Genomic DNA, 20244 nt, shown 5'->3' with positions numbered 1-20244 from the left:
GCACTCTGTTCCTGAGGTAGCCTTGTTCCACCAAGAAACCACTTAACGCGTCCCTAGCCACTCACAGCGGGGCATAGGCCGCGTCCAGCCACATCCTGTCTCAAGCGCGTTCACTAAACTTGCACTCAACCTCAGTCCAAGTTCACTTGCGTTCTCACTAAATTTCAAGCCAACAACGAATTATCTTGGTCAGGATCTACAGCGTCCGCAAGCATCGACATTGAGTTCTTGCTGCGTAAATGAATCTCGACCAACAGAACAGGGACCAACACTAATCTCGACATTCCTTGTTCTCCAATATCCGTTCCGAGTCGAGATCATCACCAGAAAGGGGTTGAGAAGAGAGTGACCAAGTGGTCGCCATATCAGAGGTGCTCCCTCTGATACTCATCAAATACAATAAAGAGATAACATTGCTGTTCGATCAAAGCATTCTTTTGCTTCATCTCAGCTGTATACCTGGGAAGCAAGATCTGCACAGCCACATCTAAATCATCTCTTCCCAGCATCAACCAACATACTATTCTCATCACCATTCACAATGCCACCTCGTAAGTCTAGCTCGCGAAAAAGCGACACTTCAACTGCACGATTCGTCCCGATGGATGATGTGTTGCCCTTGGAGCAAAGTCGAGCACCCGCTCCGACACATGACAACGATTCCATGGCCACACAAGGACCTGCTGCACCAGCACCAGCACCGCAAGCTGCCAGTGAGACTCCTGGTACGGAAGCTGAAGCGGATACTTCTATGACCCAGGATGGAGACAAGAAGGACAAGGACAAGGACAAAGAGCACAAGGAGCACATCACCATCGAGGTAGGTTCAAGAACAGCAGCCCAACCACCTCTCAATCTTCGAGTGCCCAAATCTATCCACAAGGGACGAACAGAACCAAAGACTGACTGACTAATTCGAACCATAGGACTTGACCCTTCCAAAGTCTATAATAACGCGTCTGTCCAAGGGTGTTCTACCCCCCAACACACAGATCCAGGCCAATGCCATCATGGCTCTAAGCCAGAGCACCACAGTGTTTATCAACTACCTAGCGTCTCAGTGCGTAAAGTCTCTTCGTTCCCCCCTAAGAGAAAATCACTAATTGCGAGTTAGCGCCAATGAAAACACCATCAATGCAGGCAAAAAGACAATCTCCCCTGCAGATGTCTTCAAGGCACTCGAGGAGACCGAGTTCGCGTTCCTCAAGGAACCTCTTGAAGCTGAATTTGCCAGTATGTCTTTTTATAGTCCCTGCCATGTCTTTCGTCGCGGGCCGGATTGTATGTTACAAGACTGCTAATACCCTACCCAGAGTTCAACGCTATCCAGACTGAAAAGCGCACATCTTACCGTCAAAAAGTCCGCGCGAAAAAGTCAGACGGGCCAGACACTGACATGCCAGACACGTCTAACATAGAAACCGACGCAGACACAACAGCTGTCTCAACTGGCCCTATAGCTAAGCGCCCTCGTGTAGAGCCTGGAAATGCAGAGGCGGAGGAGGATGCCGTGACAGAGGATGAGGTTGAGATCCCCGAAGATTCAGAGGACGATGAAGTCGAAGAAGAAGACGAGGAGGAGGGGGGGGAAGCTAGTGGCGATGATACCCAGGATGCCCTTGAGCTCAAGGAAGGGAAAGAGGAGAGAGACGAGGCATTGGATGGTGATGAGAGTGATTAGAAAAATGTAGTTAGCCATTTGGCCTGGGGGTTGGATGAACGACTCGTATGTTCATGGTGCCACTGTCTCACAATTTACCGACACGATATTCTGGTTCTTTTTCCTTCAGTTGCCTTGCTTGTACGTACACGGGCTGAGCGGGTATGACAATTCATACTATAGTCTGTTGTACAGTTCAAACCTAAATCTCAACTGTCGTACTACGCACCTTGTCAACACTCTCCAGACACTCTACATTCCTTGCCCTCTCACAAGATGAGCCCCGTTGCGAATACTGCCCCGGCGGAAACATCCCGGCGGGTGTTACCGTGCTGTCACTTCAAATGTAGTACATAAGCCCTAAATATTGGACGACAACATCCCAGGCTGCCCGATTCGCTGGGCCGGGTCAAAGCATGCTGTCGTGACTGTGTATTGCATAAACAGACACGAACAGCACGTCGAGTCCGGGTTCGTTGCACAGCTTCGATACTGACTGACATGAGCCTCAGCTCGCAGTGCAAAGAACATCACAAAGCAACAAGATTACTGAAGACCCTAAAACATCTCATCAAGCATCACCATTATTTACGCAGCAAGCAAAGCCGCAAAGTAGCCAAGGTAAGACTATAGACATGAACTATCAAATCTGAATCAACAATACAATCCCCACCATGTCACCCAGTCGGTATCACACCCCTCTCAAGCGACACTCACATGTCGCACATGCACACACGCTTCACGACTGGTACGTTGTACTCCAGGAAGAAAGAAATGTTTAAAAGGACGAATCGAAGAGTGACGTGGTATCAAAATGAAAGCCTAATAGATGTATGCCTCGCCAACACAAATAGTACCCAGCGACGACGCACAGGCGAGTCGCAGTGGAAAACTCATCCGTAGTACCACAAGAACAACTAAATCAAACCAAACCAATAATCTGCCCAAATAACATCACACTAAGCCCATATGCCTGCATCCAACAGAATGGCGTGGTAAACATATAACAGCAAGAAACAACAGCAGGGCATGTTACCCTCGTGAATGTACCTAACCCGACTTACTACCTCGTATCAAAACCCACAAGTAGAAGAAGAAAACATAAAAAAAAATAAAAAAATAAAAATCATGTGTCCCTGTCCTGTCCGACTCCTCTATCCCAGCCAGTCCAAATACTATTAGCAATTCTTCAAGCCAGAAGGCCCCTCAAGATGCACATAGCCCCTCCACTCATCTGCACACCTGGAGACCCAGGAGGGAGGAAATCAGACCAAGAAGATAGCCGTCTTCTGGCTCAAGTCGTATATAAACCCAGGATAGGCCAAGAAAGAAATAAGAAAAATAAAAAGGGCAAATAGAAGAAGAAAAAAACACAAACAAACCACACTATCAGATCGGATTTCTCAACGGAAGCAGGTGAGACCGTGGGCTATATCATTCCATCGTTTCGCATCACTAGCTGGTGTTCACAAACTTATTGAGGTTGCTGCCCTGGAGTCCACCACTGCTGGGCTGGTGAATGCTGGCCGGACCAGCCTTGAGAGACTGATGGTCCACCAGCGCCACCTTGAGGCATGTATTGGCGAGGCGTTTGATCTGCAGGATACATGCTCTGACCCGCACCATACTGCATACCAGCCATGCCAGGGAACTGCATACTTTGCATCTGGCCCGAGCTCCCTTGACGGAGATGCGAAGGCGACTGCGACGGGTGAGGTGCTTGGGATTGAGCAGTGTAGCTGCCGTAGCCATGCTGGGGCGCCTGTGGAGTCTGCGGCCACATCTGACCCGATTGGTAGTTGTAACCAGGCGTTCCCTGAGACATGGAGCCCCCTGTACCGGGAAGTGTTGGTCTGATTGATTGCGTGGGTGATTGAGCCATACCCCTCATGGGTGCTTGGCTGAGACTGCTCTGCGCGCTGATTGACTGGGAGTAGGGCGCAGTGGTCATCATCATTTGAGGGCTCTGAGTGGAAACCAATCCAGGCTGCTGCGACATGGCAGTAGCCGTAGTATGAGGTGAGTGTGAAGGCCTACTAGTCGCCGTGTTGGAACTGTCGGCTGAGGCCACAGGCTGCTGGGTCAGATTGGAGGGGGGCTGTTCATGTGGGCGTCGCCAAACGCCTTGGAGATAGTCGTTGCGCATATCCCGCTGTTGATTAACTGACCTGTTGAAATCTGCGGCATGATGGGCCTGGGCGTTGAGCTCCCCGAGGGGCGAGGGACGGGTCTGGTCTTGGTAAGCAGGGCCGGTGATCTCCTGACGAGGTCCGCCTTTGAGAATTCCGGAATAATCGCGCGGCCGGGAGTCGCTTAGGTCTGATCCTAGTGTCAATCCGGGCATTCTTGTCGTGGTTCCGGGTGGTGGTCCGATCATACCTGGTTGAACGAGGTGCGGCTGCGGGGGGCCGGGGAACGGTCCTGGGTTGTTGCTATACACAATCTCTGGATGGGGACCAGCTAACAAGACGTTGTTCTGCTGGGCCTCGGCCGCCTCTCTCGCCTTCGTAGCACCGGGGCGCTTCTCACCGGCAAGGTCAGCCTCAGTGAATCCCTGTTTCCGGGCCTTGGTTTCCCAATAGTCATCGCGAACTCTGCGGCCATTGACAATCACACGGCTTCCAAACTGTCGGAACATGGACCTGGCGGTGACGATGGCAATCTGCCTGGATCGATACGAGAAAGGGAGGATTTCTTGCCCAACCAAGTCATCCTTTTCAGCCTGGCTTGCGATAATCTTGTACAGAGACCTGTTCTTGTTGAATAAGAGGTACGAATCACGGTAACCCAAAACCCTAGCACATTCGGTAGCCAACATGAACAATTTATCCCCGCGGTTAGGGACCAAGAATGTTCGGCACTTGTATTCACGTCCTCCGTTGAGCGTACCGTTGAGTTGGACTTTCTTCTCTCCGAACTCATCAATTTCACGGGGTATATACTCATCTCCAGTCGGATTGAGCTGGTCGGTCGTGTGGTCTCGCACAGTGGGCAGAGCCTTCAGTGTTGACTTTGTCGGAGTTGTCTTTGGGGGCATCTGTGTCTGCGGCGTATAGGCAGGGCTCGTTTGCGGCAGCGCTGAGCCTTGAGACTGGGGAGTCTGCGGTGGAGGAATAGTCTGAGGAAGGGTCGAGCCGGCGGCCTGGCCGGGAGCCTCGGAAATGCTCCCCGTTGATCGTTTATTCATCGGTCTTGCCTTCTTTCGAAGTGGTTTTGTATCACCTGCAGGTTGCAAGACAGGTCAGCACATTCTCTCACCAATTGCATTTTTGAGCCGGCAAGTACTGCAACGAAATACGACGAAAAGCATATGAGCAAAAATAGCAATTAAAAAGGAATCGTAATTGATCGCCATATCTGGCGCAAGGTAGTCGGGTGCCGAAATGAGTAAAGTAGCGGCGGAGTACTAATCGCCGACATACCGTCATCGCCAAGCTGCGGCGCGCCGTAAACTCCAGGAGAATGACTGCGCTTCAGTGTGCGTTGGGGTTGTTGCGTCAGACCTATGACTAGAGAAGGCTGATTAGCATTTTGAACCTTGAATTGAATTAACGGACGGTGGTGACGGGTGGCGCAACCTATTTCACGCTTGAATCCCCCTGTCGCAGGGCGCGAAAGTTGTAGTGCGGGGCAAATGGATTCATCATGGACTTTGAGCGCAAGTGATATTATCACTTGCACGTATGTATGGCATGGTATAAGAGTGGAGGAAGGGTTGCGAAGGATATGCGACCACGAAAAGAAAGAGATAGAGTTATAAAACTTACCAGGTGAGCTGAGCGCAGCTGGATTGATTGTCGCATTATCAGCGCTGGGTTGCTGAGCGGAGTACATCACAGAGCTACCGAGCCAGCTGGGGATGGGTGAAGTTGCGACCACGGGAAAGCGATGGCGACGTGTCCAGAGATGTTTGGACTGACGAGTTGACGGGTTGGAGAAGATGCAGAAAGGAGGCAACGCCAGTCGCACGTGGTTGTGCAGCCAGAAGGAGGCGCGTCGTTGAGCGTGAATGGCGAATTGTAGATATATGGCGAGCTTAAAGTGGGAAGCCTGCCTGGCCTTGTGATGTGCGATTTGGCCTGCCAGGCCTTGGCTCGGAAGGGAGAGTCAAGCGCAGGCCGGGGCATAGACTCCAGTCGGAAGTTGAGCCAAACCGAGACAAGATCGTAGTAATCCAGACGCTGGTCGCGGCAGCGGCGGGACAGGTGTGTGAAGAAGAAAAGAAGACAAACAAGCAGAAGAAGACGAAACAAGATGCAGAAAGCAAGAATGGGGAGATGTACGCAGAATCGAAACTTTGGCAGGATTTACCTTTGTCTGGTGATAGAATGATATGAAATATAGACGCGGAATCGCGTTGTGCGACAAATGCGACAACGACGTCAAAGAGGCTCACGGATGAATCTCAATGATCAGATCAGCCAGCGTATGGGCGCGCAAGTAAAACCAACGAACGGTCGCGTAACAAGAATATCAACAGAGCGCTGAAGATTCCAAGATGCGCGTCAAACAAAGTGATTGATAGATTGTCAACAGGATGGTTAGACGATGCGATGGAGCGGGTGTATGCGTGTGTGCGTGCGTGTGTGATGGCGGAAAGCCGATGGTGGATGGATGGGTGGATGGCAATGGGTTAATGATGAACGATGGGATGGTGGCAGGTGGAGGAGGGGGACGGGACCGCGCTGAATCTTAATGGGGTGGGAGGGAAGGTGCAGTAGTAGTGCGAGCAGCTAAGGTAGCAGCTACAGTAAAATCTGGGAATCAGTCGCACTTGCAGTAAAGGCAGTGGCGATTTGAGACCAGGAAGCTAAGTAAGGTAAGAAAAACCACTCTTGGGAGGCAGGAGCATGCCCGAGCAGGAAGGGACCAATCAAGAGCCCCTGAAATGGCTCCAGTGGAAAGAACCCACAAAAAAGGACCGGGGATATCAAGACCAAGACCCAAGAGTCAGAATCAGAATCAAAAACCAGAACCGAATCCTTGGAGGTTCAAGGAAGTGGAGGAGGAGGAGGCGGCGGCGCAGCGGGGGGTGTAAGCAACGGTGAGTGACTCTTAGTTAGGGTCTCTAACACGGGTGATGGCGCGCCAGTGATACTGTAGCGTAAGGTAGTATGAGATAATGCGACAGAGGCGCGTGTGGATGTGGAGAAGAAACGAGTCTGAAGCGTTCAAAGCGGAGATCGTCTAGCGCATGGGTTGTATCAAGTATCGACCTGGAGTCGAGTGTGGTTCAATTCCAATGTTAATGCGCTGCGATGCAATGTGATCGCTGCGCTTTGAAATGAGTGCGCTTTTCAAAGAGAATGGATGGTTTTGTGAACGAATAACGTGTGGCGCGTGTTAGGTAAGAAGCGTTGATAATGCGACAAAGGCAGGAACAAGATTCGCAATCAACGATATGACATGTCGCGACTGGAGTGATAGAAACGTTTTGATAGCGGACAGGGCAAAGTTCAACTTGCTGCGCTCTGTCGACGCTGTACAAGTTGCGCGTGAGCTGTGCTCCTTGAGATTCAAAATTCAAGTTAATAATGATGAACAACTCGAGGGGAGGGGATTTCACTCCCGGGTGCTTCAAAATGCCGTACGAGGTGGTTATGGGTGTTATGATGAGGGGAATGCTGTATAAGGCAGAGTGAAACGAGGCAGTTGGTCGTGTAGCGACAACAGGTCGATAAGATGGTGATGGTGCCGACGATGTTTAATCACCGTATTGCCAGTCTGGGCGAGTTGATTGTTTGATAGACAGATGAACAGACAGATGGATGGTTTATTGTAGGTGCGGATGGCATCCGTCTTCGGTACAGACCAGCAGTGGAGGAAGATGGAGGGAGGAGGACGACGAAGAGGGAGTGGGACAAGAGGGCTGCTGGGATATCAAAGAAGATGGAGTGGAGGGGAAAAGGGTTTACCGTTGGAAAGACGGTGCGATCGAGGGAGACGGATGACGAAGAATGGTTGGTTGAGATGGCGCAAGCCTGGGGGAGGAGGGGATGTGAGTGGAGAGCTAAGCCAAGGCATGGACAAGAACAAGGGTCAACGAGCAGGGGAACAAAAACCCTGGTTGGCTATCATAGGAAATGGTGTGTATGTATAAGAAGTAAGACAAGACACAGTGAGGAAGATGATGAGGAGACGACGACCAGGCGGAGGCGGAGTCGAGTTCTGAGAAGCGAAGATAATGATTACTGTGGTGAATGATACTATCATCGAAAGGCGCGACAGAATGCGGTGTAGACGGTTCTGGCGGGAGAAGCAGCGCAATAATCAAGAGGTGTGTTTCCTAGATAAGAAACTGTCGATGGTGAGCAGGCTTGACAGGATAACCAGACCGAGACTGCTCAACTTCCTAGCACAGTCACGTACATACATCAGTTTCCCCGCGTCATCATCATCAGCATCATTGGGGCCTTTAGCTCAGCTTCGGCTATAGCTCAGCGCCTCCCTGGCCAGTCTACCAGTCTCCCAAGTAGTGAGATGTCACTGGGCAAGGTAGCTATGTCTTGAGCTTGCAGATAGAAAGCAAAACCCAATTCAGAATACACCGTAACGGCTGGAGTCTACTGCTGGCTCTGGTAGGCTCAAGTCAACAGCTTGGGTGTCATCGTTGTCAGCATCTCGTAACGCGTCAATGTGCCTGCTGGATATACCTACATATGCAGCTTGATATTGATGAGGTTTTGATGCTTTGGTCTGCTTCAGCAGGTGCATGCTTCCTCCATTATAGATTATTGGTTCCTCAAAGTCCCCTGACCAGGACTTGATTCTGAACCTCACAATGAAAGCCGAGTTGCGGTCTTTTGGCAGATTCCTTTGTCACAGATCCATCCATGCACTAGGCAGGTTCCTAGCCTTGAGATGGACCTATACTCTCGAATGGGATAAGGCCAATATCCACATGCCTGTGTGTTTTCCTGACATTAAATGAATTCTGCACAGAGATAAGTCAAACTGATTAGCTCTGTTCTCCTGGCCAAGATAGCAGTTTAGTCGAAGAATTCGACCGAGCATCAGCGATCCATCAGTTTGCTCAGTACTAAATTAGTTGGTCTAACAAGACTCGAGTCTCAAGATAGACGGTTGGATATGGAGATGGAGATCCTCGCCAGCCTCTGATCCGCTATACTGGGTCTGATTGTCGCACCGTGCTCAGTGTGGTCCCATTCCCTGTGACGGGTGTGTGGGTATGCCGCTCACTCCATGCTCCATGCTCCATGCTCCATGCACGCAAGCGCCCTTTGTCGCCCTAGCCTCCAATGTCTGCCTGTCGCTTGTGCTGTGGGCGCCGTCACGATGCTAACTGCATGCAGATGCCATTACATGGCTAGCAGTTCGGCCTTCAACGACACGAAACGTTGTTGCGTTGCTGCGCCGCAGACCTTGATTTGCATTTTGATTTCTCATCGTACACTTAATAATGAGTCTCTTCTCATATCCGTCGTATATGTGATCTGTTTGGGCGAGCTTCCAGTTGTTGTATCCGCACAGAGACTCTTGCGCTGCCATACAAACAACATGGCGAGCCTTATTCATGATATCGAAGCATTGCAGCACCCAGCGGCCAGTTGCGTCGTGAACCATAGTTCGGTCAGTCTGGGCTTGACACGGTATCAACATGCTCACCGAGGTGCCAGTCGAGACAGGATGGGAAACACTTTGATGTCGTCTTGCTTCCTGTGTCTCACCTTTTTTTGGCCCGTGATATCTTGTCTCATATCGTGTGCATTTATCACCTTTGTTTGACCCACATCGCATCTCTTCCGCGAGAAGGTCTTACCTTAGCATCATGTAAGAAAAGTCCATTAGGCTAACTGCTGCCTTCATTCTCGTCATCCAAGACGTGAATCTTGTTTCTTCCAGCCTTCGTGAGAAACGGAGGGACGTCATAAAGTCACACTCATGTTGCATTCCCTTGTTTGCTCATCGTTGGAGCACTCTAGCCTTGCACTCTATTTCTCGACAGCTGGCCAAGAATACGGCCCAGCTTGACAGTAACTCAAGGACATATTCGCAAAAGCTGCACAGTATTGGAGGAACCTGGTCCGGTTTATCAGTGATAGCACGTCAAGCAATACCTGATGATGCAATGGTGTACTCAAGATCCGGAAACACGATCTCTCTCGACGGTATTTCATATTGAATCAAACGAGTCGGGGTTCCTTATACACCTCGAAACGCTCCAGCCGGGATTGAAAAAACAACGTGAAGTGATCAAGATCCTAATTTCAGCCAGCCATTTAGATTGAACCCACCTCTATGCAATAACGTTGCAGGTCTCCAACGTACCGTTGCAAAAGGCTCCAGATGTCTGGAACGCCAACCGAGTCGATCAATCGCGACCCCAGAAGCATGATCCGTTCCACCGTTGTCCATTCAAACTACCTTGTCCCTGTCATGCTTCTGATGTATCGTTTCTGCTTGATAAGTCGCTCTGCAGAGCGTCCCAAGACCTCGTAAATGCGTTCAAGATACCATAAGAACTCACCGCCTTGCAGACTGCTAAGAAATGCACTCCTAGGTCCGGATAGTTAGCAGTCAGATGGAGCCCCGGGAAGCTATGGCAGAGGGAGGGAGGTGCGGGAACGATCGCCCCAAGACCCCAGACCACACCAATTCATGTCCCCGGCCAGCCCAGCCTAACCAGCCCAGCCCAACCCACGATCCTCGTTCACTGTCCATCCGTCCCCGCACGCACACAGTTCCCGCTATGTGGCTCTCCTCCCTTCATGGACAATGTATGTGCTAGTATGATCATGGAGAAATGCCATGGCCAGCGAGAGGCTGCATCTCTGCATAGGTAGGTAGGCAGGCAGGCAGGCAGGCAGGCAGGCAGGTAGGGGACCCGCCTAGCCCGCTACCTATGTTAGCCATGCGAGTGCTCCCAAAGATTCTCCAGATCCAGGATCTTCATGTCCCCCATGAACATACATACACAGACCCGTTAGCCATCCACCGTGACCCCAACTTGGACCCCAGAGGTTGCTGTCTCCGCCATGGCCCATGGATTGACCTAAGGTCGTAGACGAGATACGCGAGAAGCATGGCCCTTCACCTTCTGGGAATGGGAGAGACATCTGTGCCCCGCGCTCCCTCGTGATGCTCAGCTCATATCCACAGACGGTTTGCACGCCTACGAACTAACAAGCCACAGTTCCCATTCATCGTTGACGAGCGGGGGCTACCGATATCGATCACCAAACTGATCCACCTCGCCTATGTTTGACTTGGCCCGCCGCGGCTTTTATTCCATGCTCCAACAACCTGTCATCTATGAAACCGTTCAGCCCGTTGGTATCTTTAAGCCTCATCCTCAAGGTTTCCCTCCCCCCCTTATACATACTGTGGCACGAATCTCTAGCGACATTTCATTGGTCTTTATTGCGTCGTCATGGTTCGCCCATCACTCAGCCGTCGTCTAGACGTGTCCTAACACATTAAGCCAAAGGCGCTCTAAACATGGACCTTCAACTTCAGTACCTGCCTTAAACCGTAACGTAAAAATCTCGCTTGTAGATCACTGGCAAACGTCGTATGAGGTTGCTTTCCCGGCCGGCCCGCACGTGAAACCTTGCCGGCGCCGGACCCCCAGTCTCTTCGCCTCGGCCTAATCTCTTGTGGACAATCACCGTCAAGTGGCTGACTTTCCCCTCGCCAGATCCTGGTCTCGCGTCCCCAAGGTATAATTTAACCTCCCGTTTTGGCTGGCTGGCTGGCTGGCGGGCTGGTTGCCATTACCTTCACCTTGCGCGGTTTCTCGATTCTTTGAATAACTGAGTCGCCATTGTCTCTCTTAGCCCGCTGACAATACCTGAGTCAAAGGCCTTCTCCATAAATCCGGGTCCGCATTGCATCATGCTGATGTATCATCCTTGCTAATCTGTCCTCGGCTCTCTGTCTTGTGACGCCTGACCGGCTGGAAACTTCGTCCTCTGGCTGACTTGCGAGTACGAAACCAATCACATCAGTCCGTGCGGCCGATTCCTGGCTACCTACCAACAAGAGGCGTTTGTCTCGGCCCTCATTCCAATAGCCTCACACCCAGGCCCCTGTTCTTTTTATGATATGCTTGTCCTTCAGGTGGTCCAAAGTCCTGCAATCCGATTTCAATCTTTTCCTATTCGTTGCCGTTGATGCCTGATTCCATCCAGTGGCAGAATGATAGTTCCTGCTCACCAAGCAAGTCTTTACCATCGACATGTTCAAGTTTTTGCTGTGAGGCTTCCTTTTCGACGACGCGCGCCATGCTCTTGAGGTACTCCGTACATTGTGGCATGAAAGCAAAGTGACATGCTTTGTATTAGTAAGTTGTCCGCCATATGTTGACGTTGAGCTCTTCGTAGCCAGGAGGAGATCATATTCATCTCATGCTCGAATCCAAAGTCTTTGGGGAGATACATCATCTTGTTTCTTACGAGCTCTTATTGTACGCTAAACGCGACCCCGTGAGCTCTTCTCCGACGCGCGCCGCATTTCACACTTGAACAAACCCCCGGGCCTAACAGTACCCGGCGTCATGCATTTCCTAATACAGCAGCCTGCTGCTACCCCTTCGTCCATCACATGGATCGACGAGCTGTCCTAGGTTTCTGCTCACCAGCCGCAGCCACGCCTGGAAATGCTCAACACAACGCTCATCTAAACTGGTTGAAGAATCGAGTAATTCACAAATGAAAGGACTGGCAATAGACCCGAATAGCCTAGCCGTCGGACCTGTCAAAGCCCTTCAATGTGCAACAACCAAAGCTCTACAGTTGGCAGGAATACTTCGGCTGGTTGCATCTGTCCCAGCCAGGCAGACTGAAGGTGAAGAACGGCCATATCGATATATTGTCCTGAATTCCCATCCCAGTCTTGGAAGCTGTAGAAGCCCTACCGATGTGGCTTGCTTGGTTTGCCAATATCTGTTTGAAGTCTTGAAGCGATATCAGTAATGGCAGCCTCAGTCATAGCAATATGCTACAGGGATGTTTATGACAGCAATGTCGCGACTGCAGTAAGTCCTCGGCGGCCTCGACAACTTTGCTAATATTAGAACTTGCCACTATCGTTGTGATATCCATCTCATCCTTCGCACAGACTTTCATATCGTCAGCCATAGTACACTTTACTTGCCTCCATCGGGCCAAACAGTGGAGTAGAGATTGGAACGAACCAAGCAATAGTTTTGTGCTCGTCAAGTTTTACTCAGTGTTATAGATAGGATGTTTGAATGATATTGCAGGTGGCTAGGGCCAATGGTCTGGCAGAAGCCAACTCAACATGATCATGTGTGACTCAATGTCCGAAGCCTGCGGGAAGAGCATAATGATGACAGGGCAAGCACATCTGTCGAGAAGTTCTACTGATGGGCTCGGCTGCCCTGCAGTATCCTTGTGAACCCTCGGAGCCTGAAGAGGCTTTGCCAAGTCGATCCTTTTCCGTATCAATGCTTCTCATGACAGCGCATAGCGAGATTGCCATTGGTTCAGGACGCTACCTGCATATTGAGGCTGGCTATCAATTCTGTCCATCACTGTCACATTGATTTCAAGTCACGTCAGACAAATCTGTCGGCTCTGACCCCTGGAAACAGCCGGTGCATTATCAGCTGAGAATTCTTTCGGTATTAAACCATGAAATTTAACTCAATAAATGCACAAGAGACGGAAGCGCCGAAAGGGCTGCTTTCCTTAACGTACCAGTTCTGAGAATAAGGTTAGTGGTTTCTTCTGTTTTGCAGTATGCTCAACCCCTGAGGCGCATGCATTGTGACCTCCACGATACAACGTGTGTTGGACTGCAAGACTTATTCGAGGATATTTGCCAGACTGCTCATGTGTTGGTGAGACCCTAAGGATATAGAGGCTGTATATTTTCGAGCCGGGTGAGCATTTGGTGTTTGGCCATCTTCCTGGTAAGCTCTTGCTAATACGACTCGGGATCCGAAGTTCGTGGGAGGGTAAAGAGTGCGAGCCTTGACACCTCACACAGCGACAAACAGACCCCCTAAGGGGTTGTAGCACTTCATGGCCAAACTTTCTCCTTGTCAGAGTATAACGCTTCCTGGCTCATATCCATGCTGATAGTAGGACTTTGCCAGATGCAGTGCTCGTAGCTGCTAGCAGTATTTCCCCTACAGAGACCCCGCTAAGTATTTAATCCTGTCTATCCTGCCTTATCACGTAACGGGTTTGGGGGAAGACAAGTCTCTGAGCCCGTGTCGGAAAGGGTACACTGAGCTCAACCTAGAGGGCGGTGGGATAACACAACCTTGTGTATGCATTTGAGACTGTGAATTTGTCCCTTTGACACGTTACCTCAATAAGGCTTATATGATTGGCTCATATAAGATGTTGAAAGCTGTCATGTAGTTTGCGGTCTTGTTGATCAGACCTCGCAGGTTCTGGACTGGCGGCTCTGAGTGCAACTAAGGCAAATTCCAGTGAATTATTCCTTTCTCCATTGATTTGAAAGAGAACCAATCAGATATGGAGAGATGCCATGGATTCTGTGGATTAGAATAGCATGCGACTATCGGCTCGGGTATGTGTAAGTCATGTGTATTTAGCAGATGGAGAAAGAGGCAACAGCTTGGCAGCACGCTTCCGGGACAGCGGGTGTTCTCTCAAATAGCATAAAGAGATTCTGTTTTGTTTGAATTTCAAGGTCCCGGTGCTCAGGGCATCGAATTTTGTATGAAATGCTATCTACAGATAGAAGACCTGAGAGAAACTTGAAGTGAAGTTCAGAGCACGTGACTCTACCGTCATGTGATAAGGATCTGCTTAAACATAGATTTCCAAAAGGGAAAGAAGTAATGGGAATTATCATCTAGATAAGGTACCTTTTTCCAGCACATAGGTACAGAGAGAGATTTACTCTTCCTTTTTTTCTCTCGCCCTCCAGGAGGTAATAGCCCTCAAGATTACTACTAAGATTCTTGCTCGTGCAAGATCTCGAAGAACATGAACAATTGCTGACTTATCGATAAGCGCCCCACTATGGCCTACTCGAACGCTTTGCGATCAACAGTCTTTTCATCATTATTATCTACTCTAAACTTCACCACGCCGCAAGAAAAGGAGCCTGTCAAAAATGGCAAGCTTAAAAAGATCTACCGAGACAGATTCTCTGGCCTCAAACATCTCGAGCAAGGTCTATGTGCGATCAACCCGGAGTGGCAAAGTGCAGAAAATCGTGAGAGAAGTCTACTTACGAACTGACATCCCCTGCTCTTCTAAGCTCTGCAAAGCTTGTCTTCAGGATGCCCCTAGAAATGCCGCTCAGCAAGGTGAGACTATTTCTTCCGCCTGGCTCGTCCAGTTTATTAATGAGTATTGCAGCTCAGCCTTTTGTGCTCTCGGACAAGCCAGCAGGCACCAAGACTTTCCCTCAGGGCCATTACCTGGTGCCTGATACTAACGCGTTGCTCAACGCAATGGACCTTTTCGAGCAAAGCTCGGCTTTCTACGATGTAGTCATCCTGCAAACAGTACTAGAGGAGCTACGAAATCGGTCACTACCACTCTACAACCGTCTAGTGGGGCTCACAAAGAGCGAGGATAAGAGATTTTACGTCTTTTTCAACGACTTTAGACTCGAGACATTCGTCCACCGTCAGGCAAATGAGACTGTGAATGACAGGAATGACAGAGCTGTGCGGTTAGCCGTCAAGTGGTACGGCGAGCATCTTGCCAGGACAAAGGCGAACAAGCTGCCAGCAGTAGTGATGCTTAGCGATGATCGAGAGAACCTTCGCAAGGCCAAGGAAGAGGGGCTTCATGCATCTTCTCTCCGGGACTATGTTAGTGGCCTCGAAGATGGCGAGAGGCTGCTAGATATGGTCGCAGAAGCTCAAAACCAAGAGTCTTTTAAGAAGCAGGGCCAGATGCTGTACCCTGAATACTTTACTCTATCAAGGATGATGACCGGAGTCAAGGCTGGGTTAATGCATCAAGGAATCTTCAACGTGTCGCCATATAACTACCTCGAGGGTTCAATCAAAGTACCGGCGTTTCCCAAACCTCTTCTCGTATTGGGTCGCGAAAACATCAACCGAGCCGTTGATGGTGATGTTGTGGTCGTTGAAGTTCTTCCTCAAGATCAGTGGAAAGAACCTTCGACAAAGATCATTGAGGAGGACGCCATCACCAAGAATGAGAATGCAGATGTGGAAGACAGCCAGGATCTCGTGTCTGAAAAGGAGCGGAAGGCCTTGCAAGAGCAGGTCAAGAAGACTCAGAAGAGTGCATCGGAGAGCAAACCTCAGCCTACGGCCAAGGTTGTGGGTGTTATCAAGCGCAATTGGCGTCAGTATGTTGGTCATATTGACCCATCGTCAGCCAGTAAGGGTTCCAGCCAAGGTCGCAAGCAGGATAGCGTTTTCCTCATCCCAATGGACAAGAAGATTCCCAAAATCCGCCTTCGTACGCGGCAGGTTGCTGACCTTCTTGGCAAGCGCCTGTTGGTAACTATTGATGCCTGGGAGCGCGACTCAAGACATCCTATCGGACATTTTGTGCGATCTTTGGGTGAGCTGGAGACCAAATCGGCCGAGACCGAAGCTCTGTTGCTGGAGTGGGATGTTCAATATCGGCCTTTTCCCAAGACCGTATTGGACTGCCTTCCCAGAGAGGGACACGACTGGAGAGTGCCGACAAGCCTGGAAGATCCTGGTTGGAGGCAGAGAGAGGATCTCCGAGGTCTTCTCATCTGCAGTATTGACCCTGTTGGGTGCCAGGATATCGATGATGCTCTCCATGCCAAGCAGCTCCCCAACGGGAACTATGAAGTTGGTGTTCACATCGCCGACGTGTCCAACTTTGTCAAGCCTGCCAACGCCATGGATACTGAAGCCAGTATCCGGGGTACTACAGTCTATCTCGTCGACAAGCGTATCGATATGCTGCCTCCTCTTCTCGGTACGGATCTTTGCTCACTCAAGCCTTACGTCGAGCGATTTGCATTCTCGGTGCTCTGGGAGCTGAACGAGAATGCTGACATCGTCAACGTTCGCTTCACCAAGTCTGTCATCAAATCTCGAGAAGCATTCAGCTACGAACAGGCCCAGTTGCGAATCGACGATGAGTCTCAGCAAGACGATCTTACCAAGGGAATGCGCATGCTTCTCATGTTATCCAAGAAATTAAAGAAGAAGCGAATGGATGCTGGTGCCCTGAGCCTTTCTTCCCCAGAAGTCAAGGTGCAAACTGAATCTGAGACGTCCGATCCCATTGATGTCAAGACAAAGCAGCTTCTCGATACAAACTCTCTCGTCGAAGAGTTCATGTTGTTTGCCAACGTCAGCGTTGCAGCCAAGATCTATGAAGCATTTCCTCAAACCGCCATTCTCCGCCGTCACGCGGCACCCCCAAAGACAAACTTTGACGAACTATCAAACCAACTCCGCACCAAGCGTGGCATGGAGTTGCGGACCGACTCCAGCAAGGCCCTTGCCGATTCTCTAGATCAGTGCGTGGACCCCAAGGAGCCATTCTTCAACACCCTTGTGCGCATCATGGCTACTCGCTGCATGATGAGTGCAGAGTATTTCTGCTCTGGAACACAGGCCTATCCTGAATTCCGCCATTACGGTCTTGCTTCAGAGATCTACACTCACTTCACCTCTCCCATTCGCCGTTACGCCGATCTTCTTGCCCATAGACAGCTCGCTGCTGCCATCGACTACGAGGCCATACACCCCAACGTCCGCAGCAGGGGTCGCCTTGAGGCTGTCTGTAAGAACATCAACGTGCGCCACCGCAATGCTCAGATGGCCGGCCGTGCCAGCATCGCCTACTATGTCGGCCAAGCCCTGAAGGGCAAGGTTGCTGAGGAAGACGCGTTCGTGATGAAGATTTTCAGCAACGGCTTCGTCGTTCTTGTTCCACGCTTTGGTACAGAGGGCCTGATCCGCCTTCGAGACCTTGCACAGCCTGAGCCCGAGGCCGAGTACGACGCAGAGACATACACGCTTACAACCAAGGGAAGCCGCGAGATCAAGGTAGAGCTCTTCCAAAAAGTCAGGGTTAGAGTCCGTGACGAGAAAGATGAGATGACGGGCAAACGCGGTGTCAAGATGGAATTGATCGAGGCATAGATATAGACGAACAAAAGCTGGGTTGTGTTGGGAGGCATACGGCATAATGCATAGTCTACGAGTCACTTGGTAAACCATGCAGGAGTTTTGGGAAGACAAATTGTTAATTTTTTTACGAATGTATATGCACGGATATAAACCGTTCTACCAGATCCTTGAAACGCCAAACTTTCCAGTGAAGAACTCATGTTGAACCTTTCCGTCATTTTGCCGAACAAAACCGCTGAAACACTTTTCTTTACTGCTCCATAGCATCGACGGCTTCGGCACTGCCCTCATCGTCACCCCACAGGCCCTCGAGCTTGAACTCGGCAGCCCATTCGGTCACGATCTGCTTCTGGTCGGCAGCAACCTCGTCCTCGCCAGCGTTCTTGATGGTCGACTTGGAGGCGGTGGTAGTCGACTCGACAGCTAGAACAGGAGGCTCAACCCAGCCCTGGATGCGGCCGTCTCGCCAGTCAGTGACGACTGTCATAGCGGCAGCAGAGAGGTTAGGGATACCACCACGACCAAGGCGGCCTCTCTTGCGGGCGACTTGAACGAGGAAGTCAGTGGTGATGTCACCATCGGCACGATCAGGGAGGAGGGCAGGGATATCGTAGACGCTGGTGAGCTTCTGCATAAGATCGGGAGAAGCTGACAGACGCTTCAGGAGAAGAGTCACGGCGGGCATAGGATCGTCGATCTGCTTGGGGGGCACAGCGTTGAGGAGAACCAAGTGGGCATGTGCCTCAGTGGCGTTCTTGAGAGAAACGAGACCAGCAGATTGGGTGGAAGATGATGAAGGGAAAACAACACCGGGGGAGTCGAGAAGAGTGAGCTTGCTGTCGATCTTGACCGAGCGAATACTTGTGGTAACGCCAGCCTCGGCACCAGCGGGGCAAGCCTTGGAAGAGCTGCCGCCCTTACCGCTCATCCTTGAAAGAAGAGCGTTGATAACAGAACTCTTGCCGACATTAGGATAACCTATGACGCCAACGGAGACGGCGCGCTTGAGTTGTCGGCTGGCGGCAAAGCTCTTGAGGGCCTTGAAGAGCGTGGCAGAGGTGCTCTGGACGGTCAGATCACGGTGGTTAAAGGTGTGGGCGTTGGGGGCAGCGCCAGAGGCTCGGAGAGGCAGAGTAGGGAAGTATCGTCGGAGGTAGATAAGCCAATCTCGTAGAACCTTGGGAGGGATGAGATCGACCTTGTTGATGACCAGGATCAGTCGCTTGCCGCCAGCTGCGGCAGCCATAATCTGACGCTCAACCTCGCGAGAGCGGGTGCCCTCGGGATCGCGAGCATCGAGGACATAAAGAACAACATCGGCCTGCTCAACGACTTGCTTGAAGACTCTGTCGTAGGTCTTTCTCGATGAGGCCTGGCCAATGGACATCTCGGGGCCACGGTCGTCGTCGGAGTCGTTGCTATCGTCGTCCTCGTCCATATCATCGTCGTCAGCGAGTTGTCTATCATAGGTGGCGGCAGCGGCGCGTGCGCTCGCGATAAGCGCAGCCATGGGGTTTGACTCGTCGATATCCTCGTCCATGCCGTCCTCGTCCATCTCGTCGCCAACGTCGACCTGGACATCGGCCGTTGCCGCCTCGTCCTTGGAGCCCGTCTTTGCGGCCTTGGCCAGCTCCTTTCTTCTTTGCGCCTCCTCGGCCTTCTTTAGACGGTTCTCTTCAATCTCCTGGAGCAGCTTCTCCTTGTAGGGGAACAGGTTGGGGATACCGGGGTCCTTCTTCAACTTTGATCGCCATTCTGGGTTCTTCTTTGCCAACTTGCGCTCCTTCTTTTGCTTTGCGGCGGAAGCCTTTTCGATCTTGTGGCGAAGACGAACGGGAGTTCGCTTAGACTTGGGCTCTGAACAACCAAATCAGTATTGGAGACAGTATATTCGGGTGGGGGTTTGTCTATGCTGATTCGACCTACTCTTGGGTTTGGTAATTGAGCCGGCCATTGTGAAATCTTTGACTTGATTTTACTGTGATCGGCTTGTCTTGTGCTGTCTTGTTCTCGTCTTCACTGGTGTAGTCTCGGCCAAAAGTTTGAAAAATTAAGTGGGATATCAAATTCTGCCGCTTTATTTTTCAGACCGCCTTTCTTCCCCCACTTCGGAGGGTACGTACCTATCTCTGGGAAACCTACCTACTATATCTAGGTGAGATTGACGAGTTGACATGCTATTTACAGATAAAGTCACAAGTCGCAGATCTTAATTCGGTCTCAATTCTATGCTATTCGATGCTTTGTTTACTTTGAAACTCTTCCAGTTCCCATTTCTAGTACCGATATATGTCTGCGTTGGGAATATCGTAGTGATTGCAAAGCATGGTCTCAGGGCTTATTTAATGCAAGGACTTTAATATCAATCTTATCTAAACTCAATCAACTCGTCGATCATACGGTCACTCTGGCAGTTCCCTAATTTGGATCGTTGTGAACAAGTTGGTGGAAACTATGCCTACGCCAGACCCGAAACCCGATAACACACCAAGGTAGACCCGAAGACCACTACAAC

General features: G+C 50.7%; 4 protein-coding genes across 4 annotated transcripts; 2 read left to right on the top strand and 2 right to left on the bottom strand.

Moving 5' to 3' along the window:
• Nucleotides 1–541: 541 nt before the first annotated feature.
• Nucleotides 542–1681, top strand: FMAN_00742 (uncharacterized protein; the record flags this gene model as incomplete). Its single annotated transcript, XM_041826931.1, has 4 exons — nucleotides 542–862; nucleotides 927–1060; nucleotides 1115–1233; nucleotides 1314–1681. The coding sequence occupies 4 exons, from the start codon at nucleotides 542–544 to the stop codon at nucleotides 1679–1681; spliced, it is 942 nt and encodes a 313-aa protein (XP_041676073.1).
• A 1453-nt stretch (nucleotides 1682–3134) lies between these two features.
• FMAN_00741 (uncharacterized protein) lies at nucleotides 3135–5494 on the bottom strand (the record flags this gene model as incomplete). Its single annotated transcript, XM_041826920.1, has 3 exons — nucleotides 3135–4882; nucleotides 5083–5169; nucleotides 5428–5494. 3 exons carry the CDS (start codon nucleotides 5492–5494, stop codon nucleotides 3135–3137), a joined length of 1902 nt encoding a protein of 633 aa, XP_041676072.1.
• Nucleotides 5495–14737: 9243 nt separating this feature from the next.
• On the top strand, nucleotides 14738–17741 carry FMAN_00740 (putative mitotic control protein dis3+; the record flags this gene model as incomplete). Its single annotated transcript, XM_041826909.1, has 2 exons — nucleotides 14738–14933; nucleotides 14986–17741. 2 exons carry the CDS (start codon nucleotides 14738–14740, stop codon nucleotides 17739–17741), a joined length of 2952 nt encoding a protein of 983 aa, XP_041676071.1.
• A 238-nt stretch (nucleotides 17742–17979) lies between these two features.
• Nucleotides 17980–19683, bottom strand: FMAN_00739 (uncharacterized protein; the record flags this gene model as incomplete). Its single annotated transcript, XM_041826898.1, has 2 exons — nucleotides 17980–19586; nucleotides 19656–19683. 2 exons carry the CDS (start codon nucleotides 19681–19683, stop codon nucleotides 17980–17982), a joined length of 1635 nt encoding a protein of 544 aa, XP_041676070.1.
• Between the last annotated feature and the right edge of the window lie 561 nt (nucleotides 19684–20244).

Source organism: Fusarium mangiferae, assembly GCF_900044065.1.
Source record: "Fusarium mangiferae strain MRC7560 genome assembly, contig: FMAN_scaffold001, whole genome shotgun sequence".
NCBI lineage: Eukaryota > Fungi > Ascomycota > Sordariomycetes > Hypocreales > Nectriaceae > Fusarium > Fusarium mangiferae.
The sequence above is the reverse complement of the archived record's forward strand: the minus strand, read 5'-3'. Positions and strand labels throughout refer to the sequence as shown.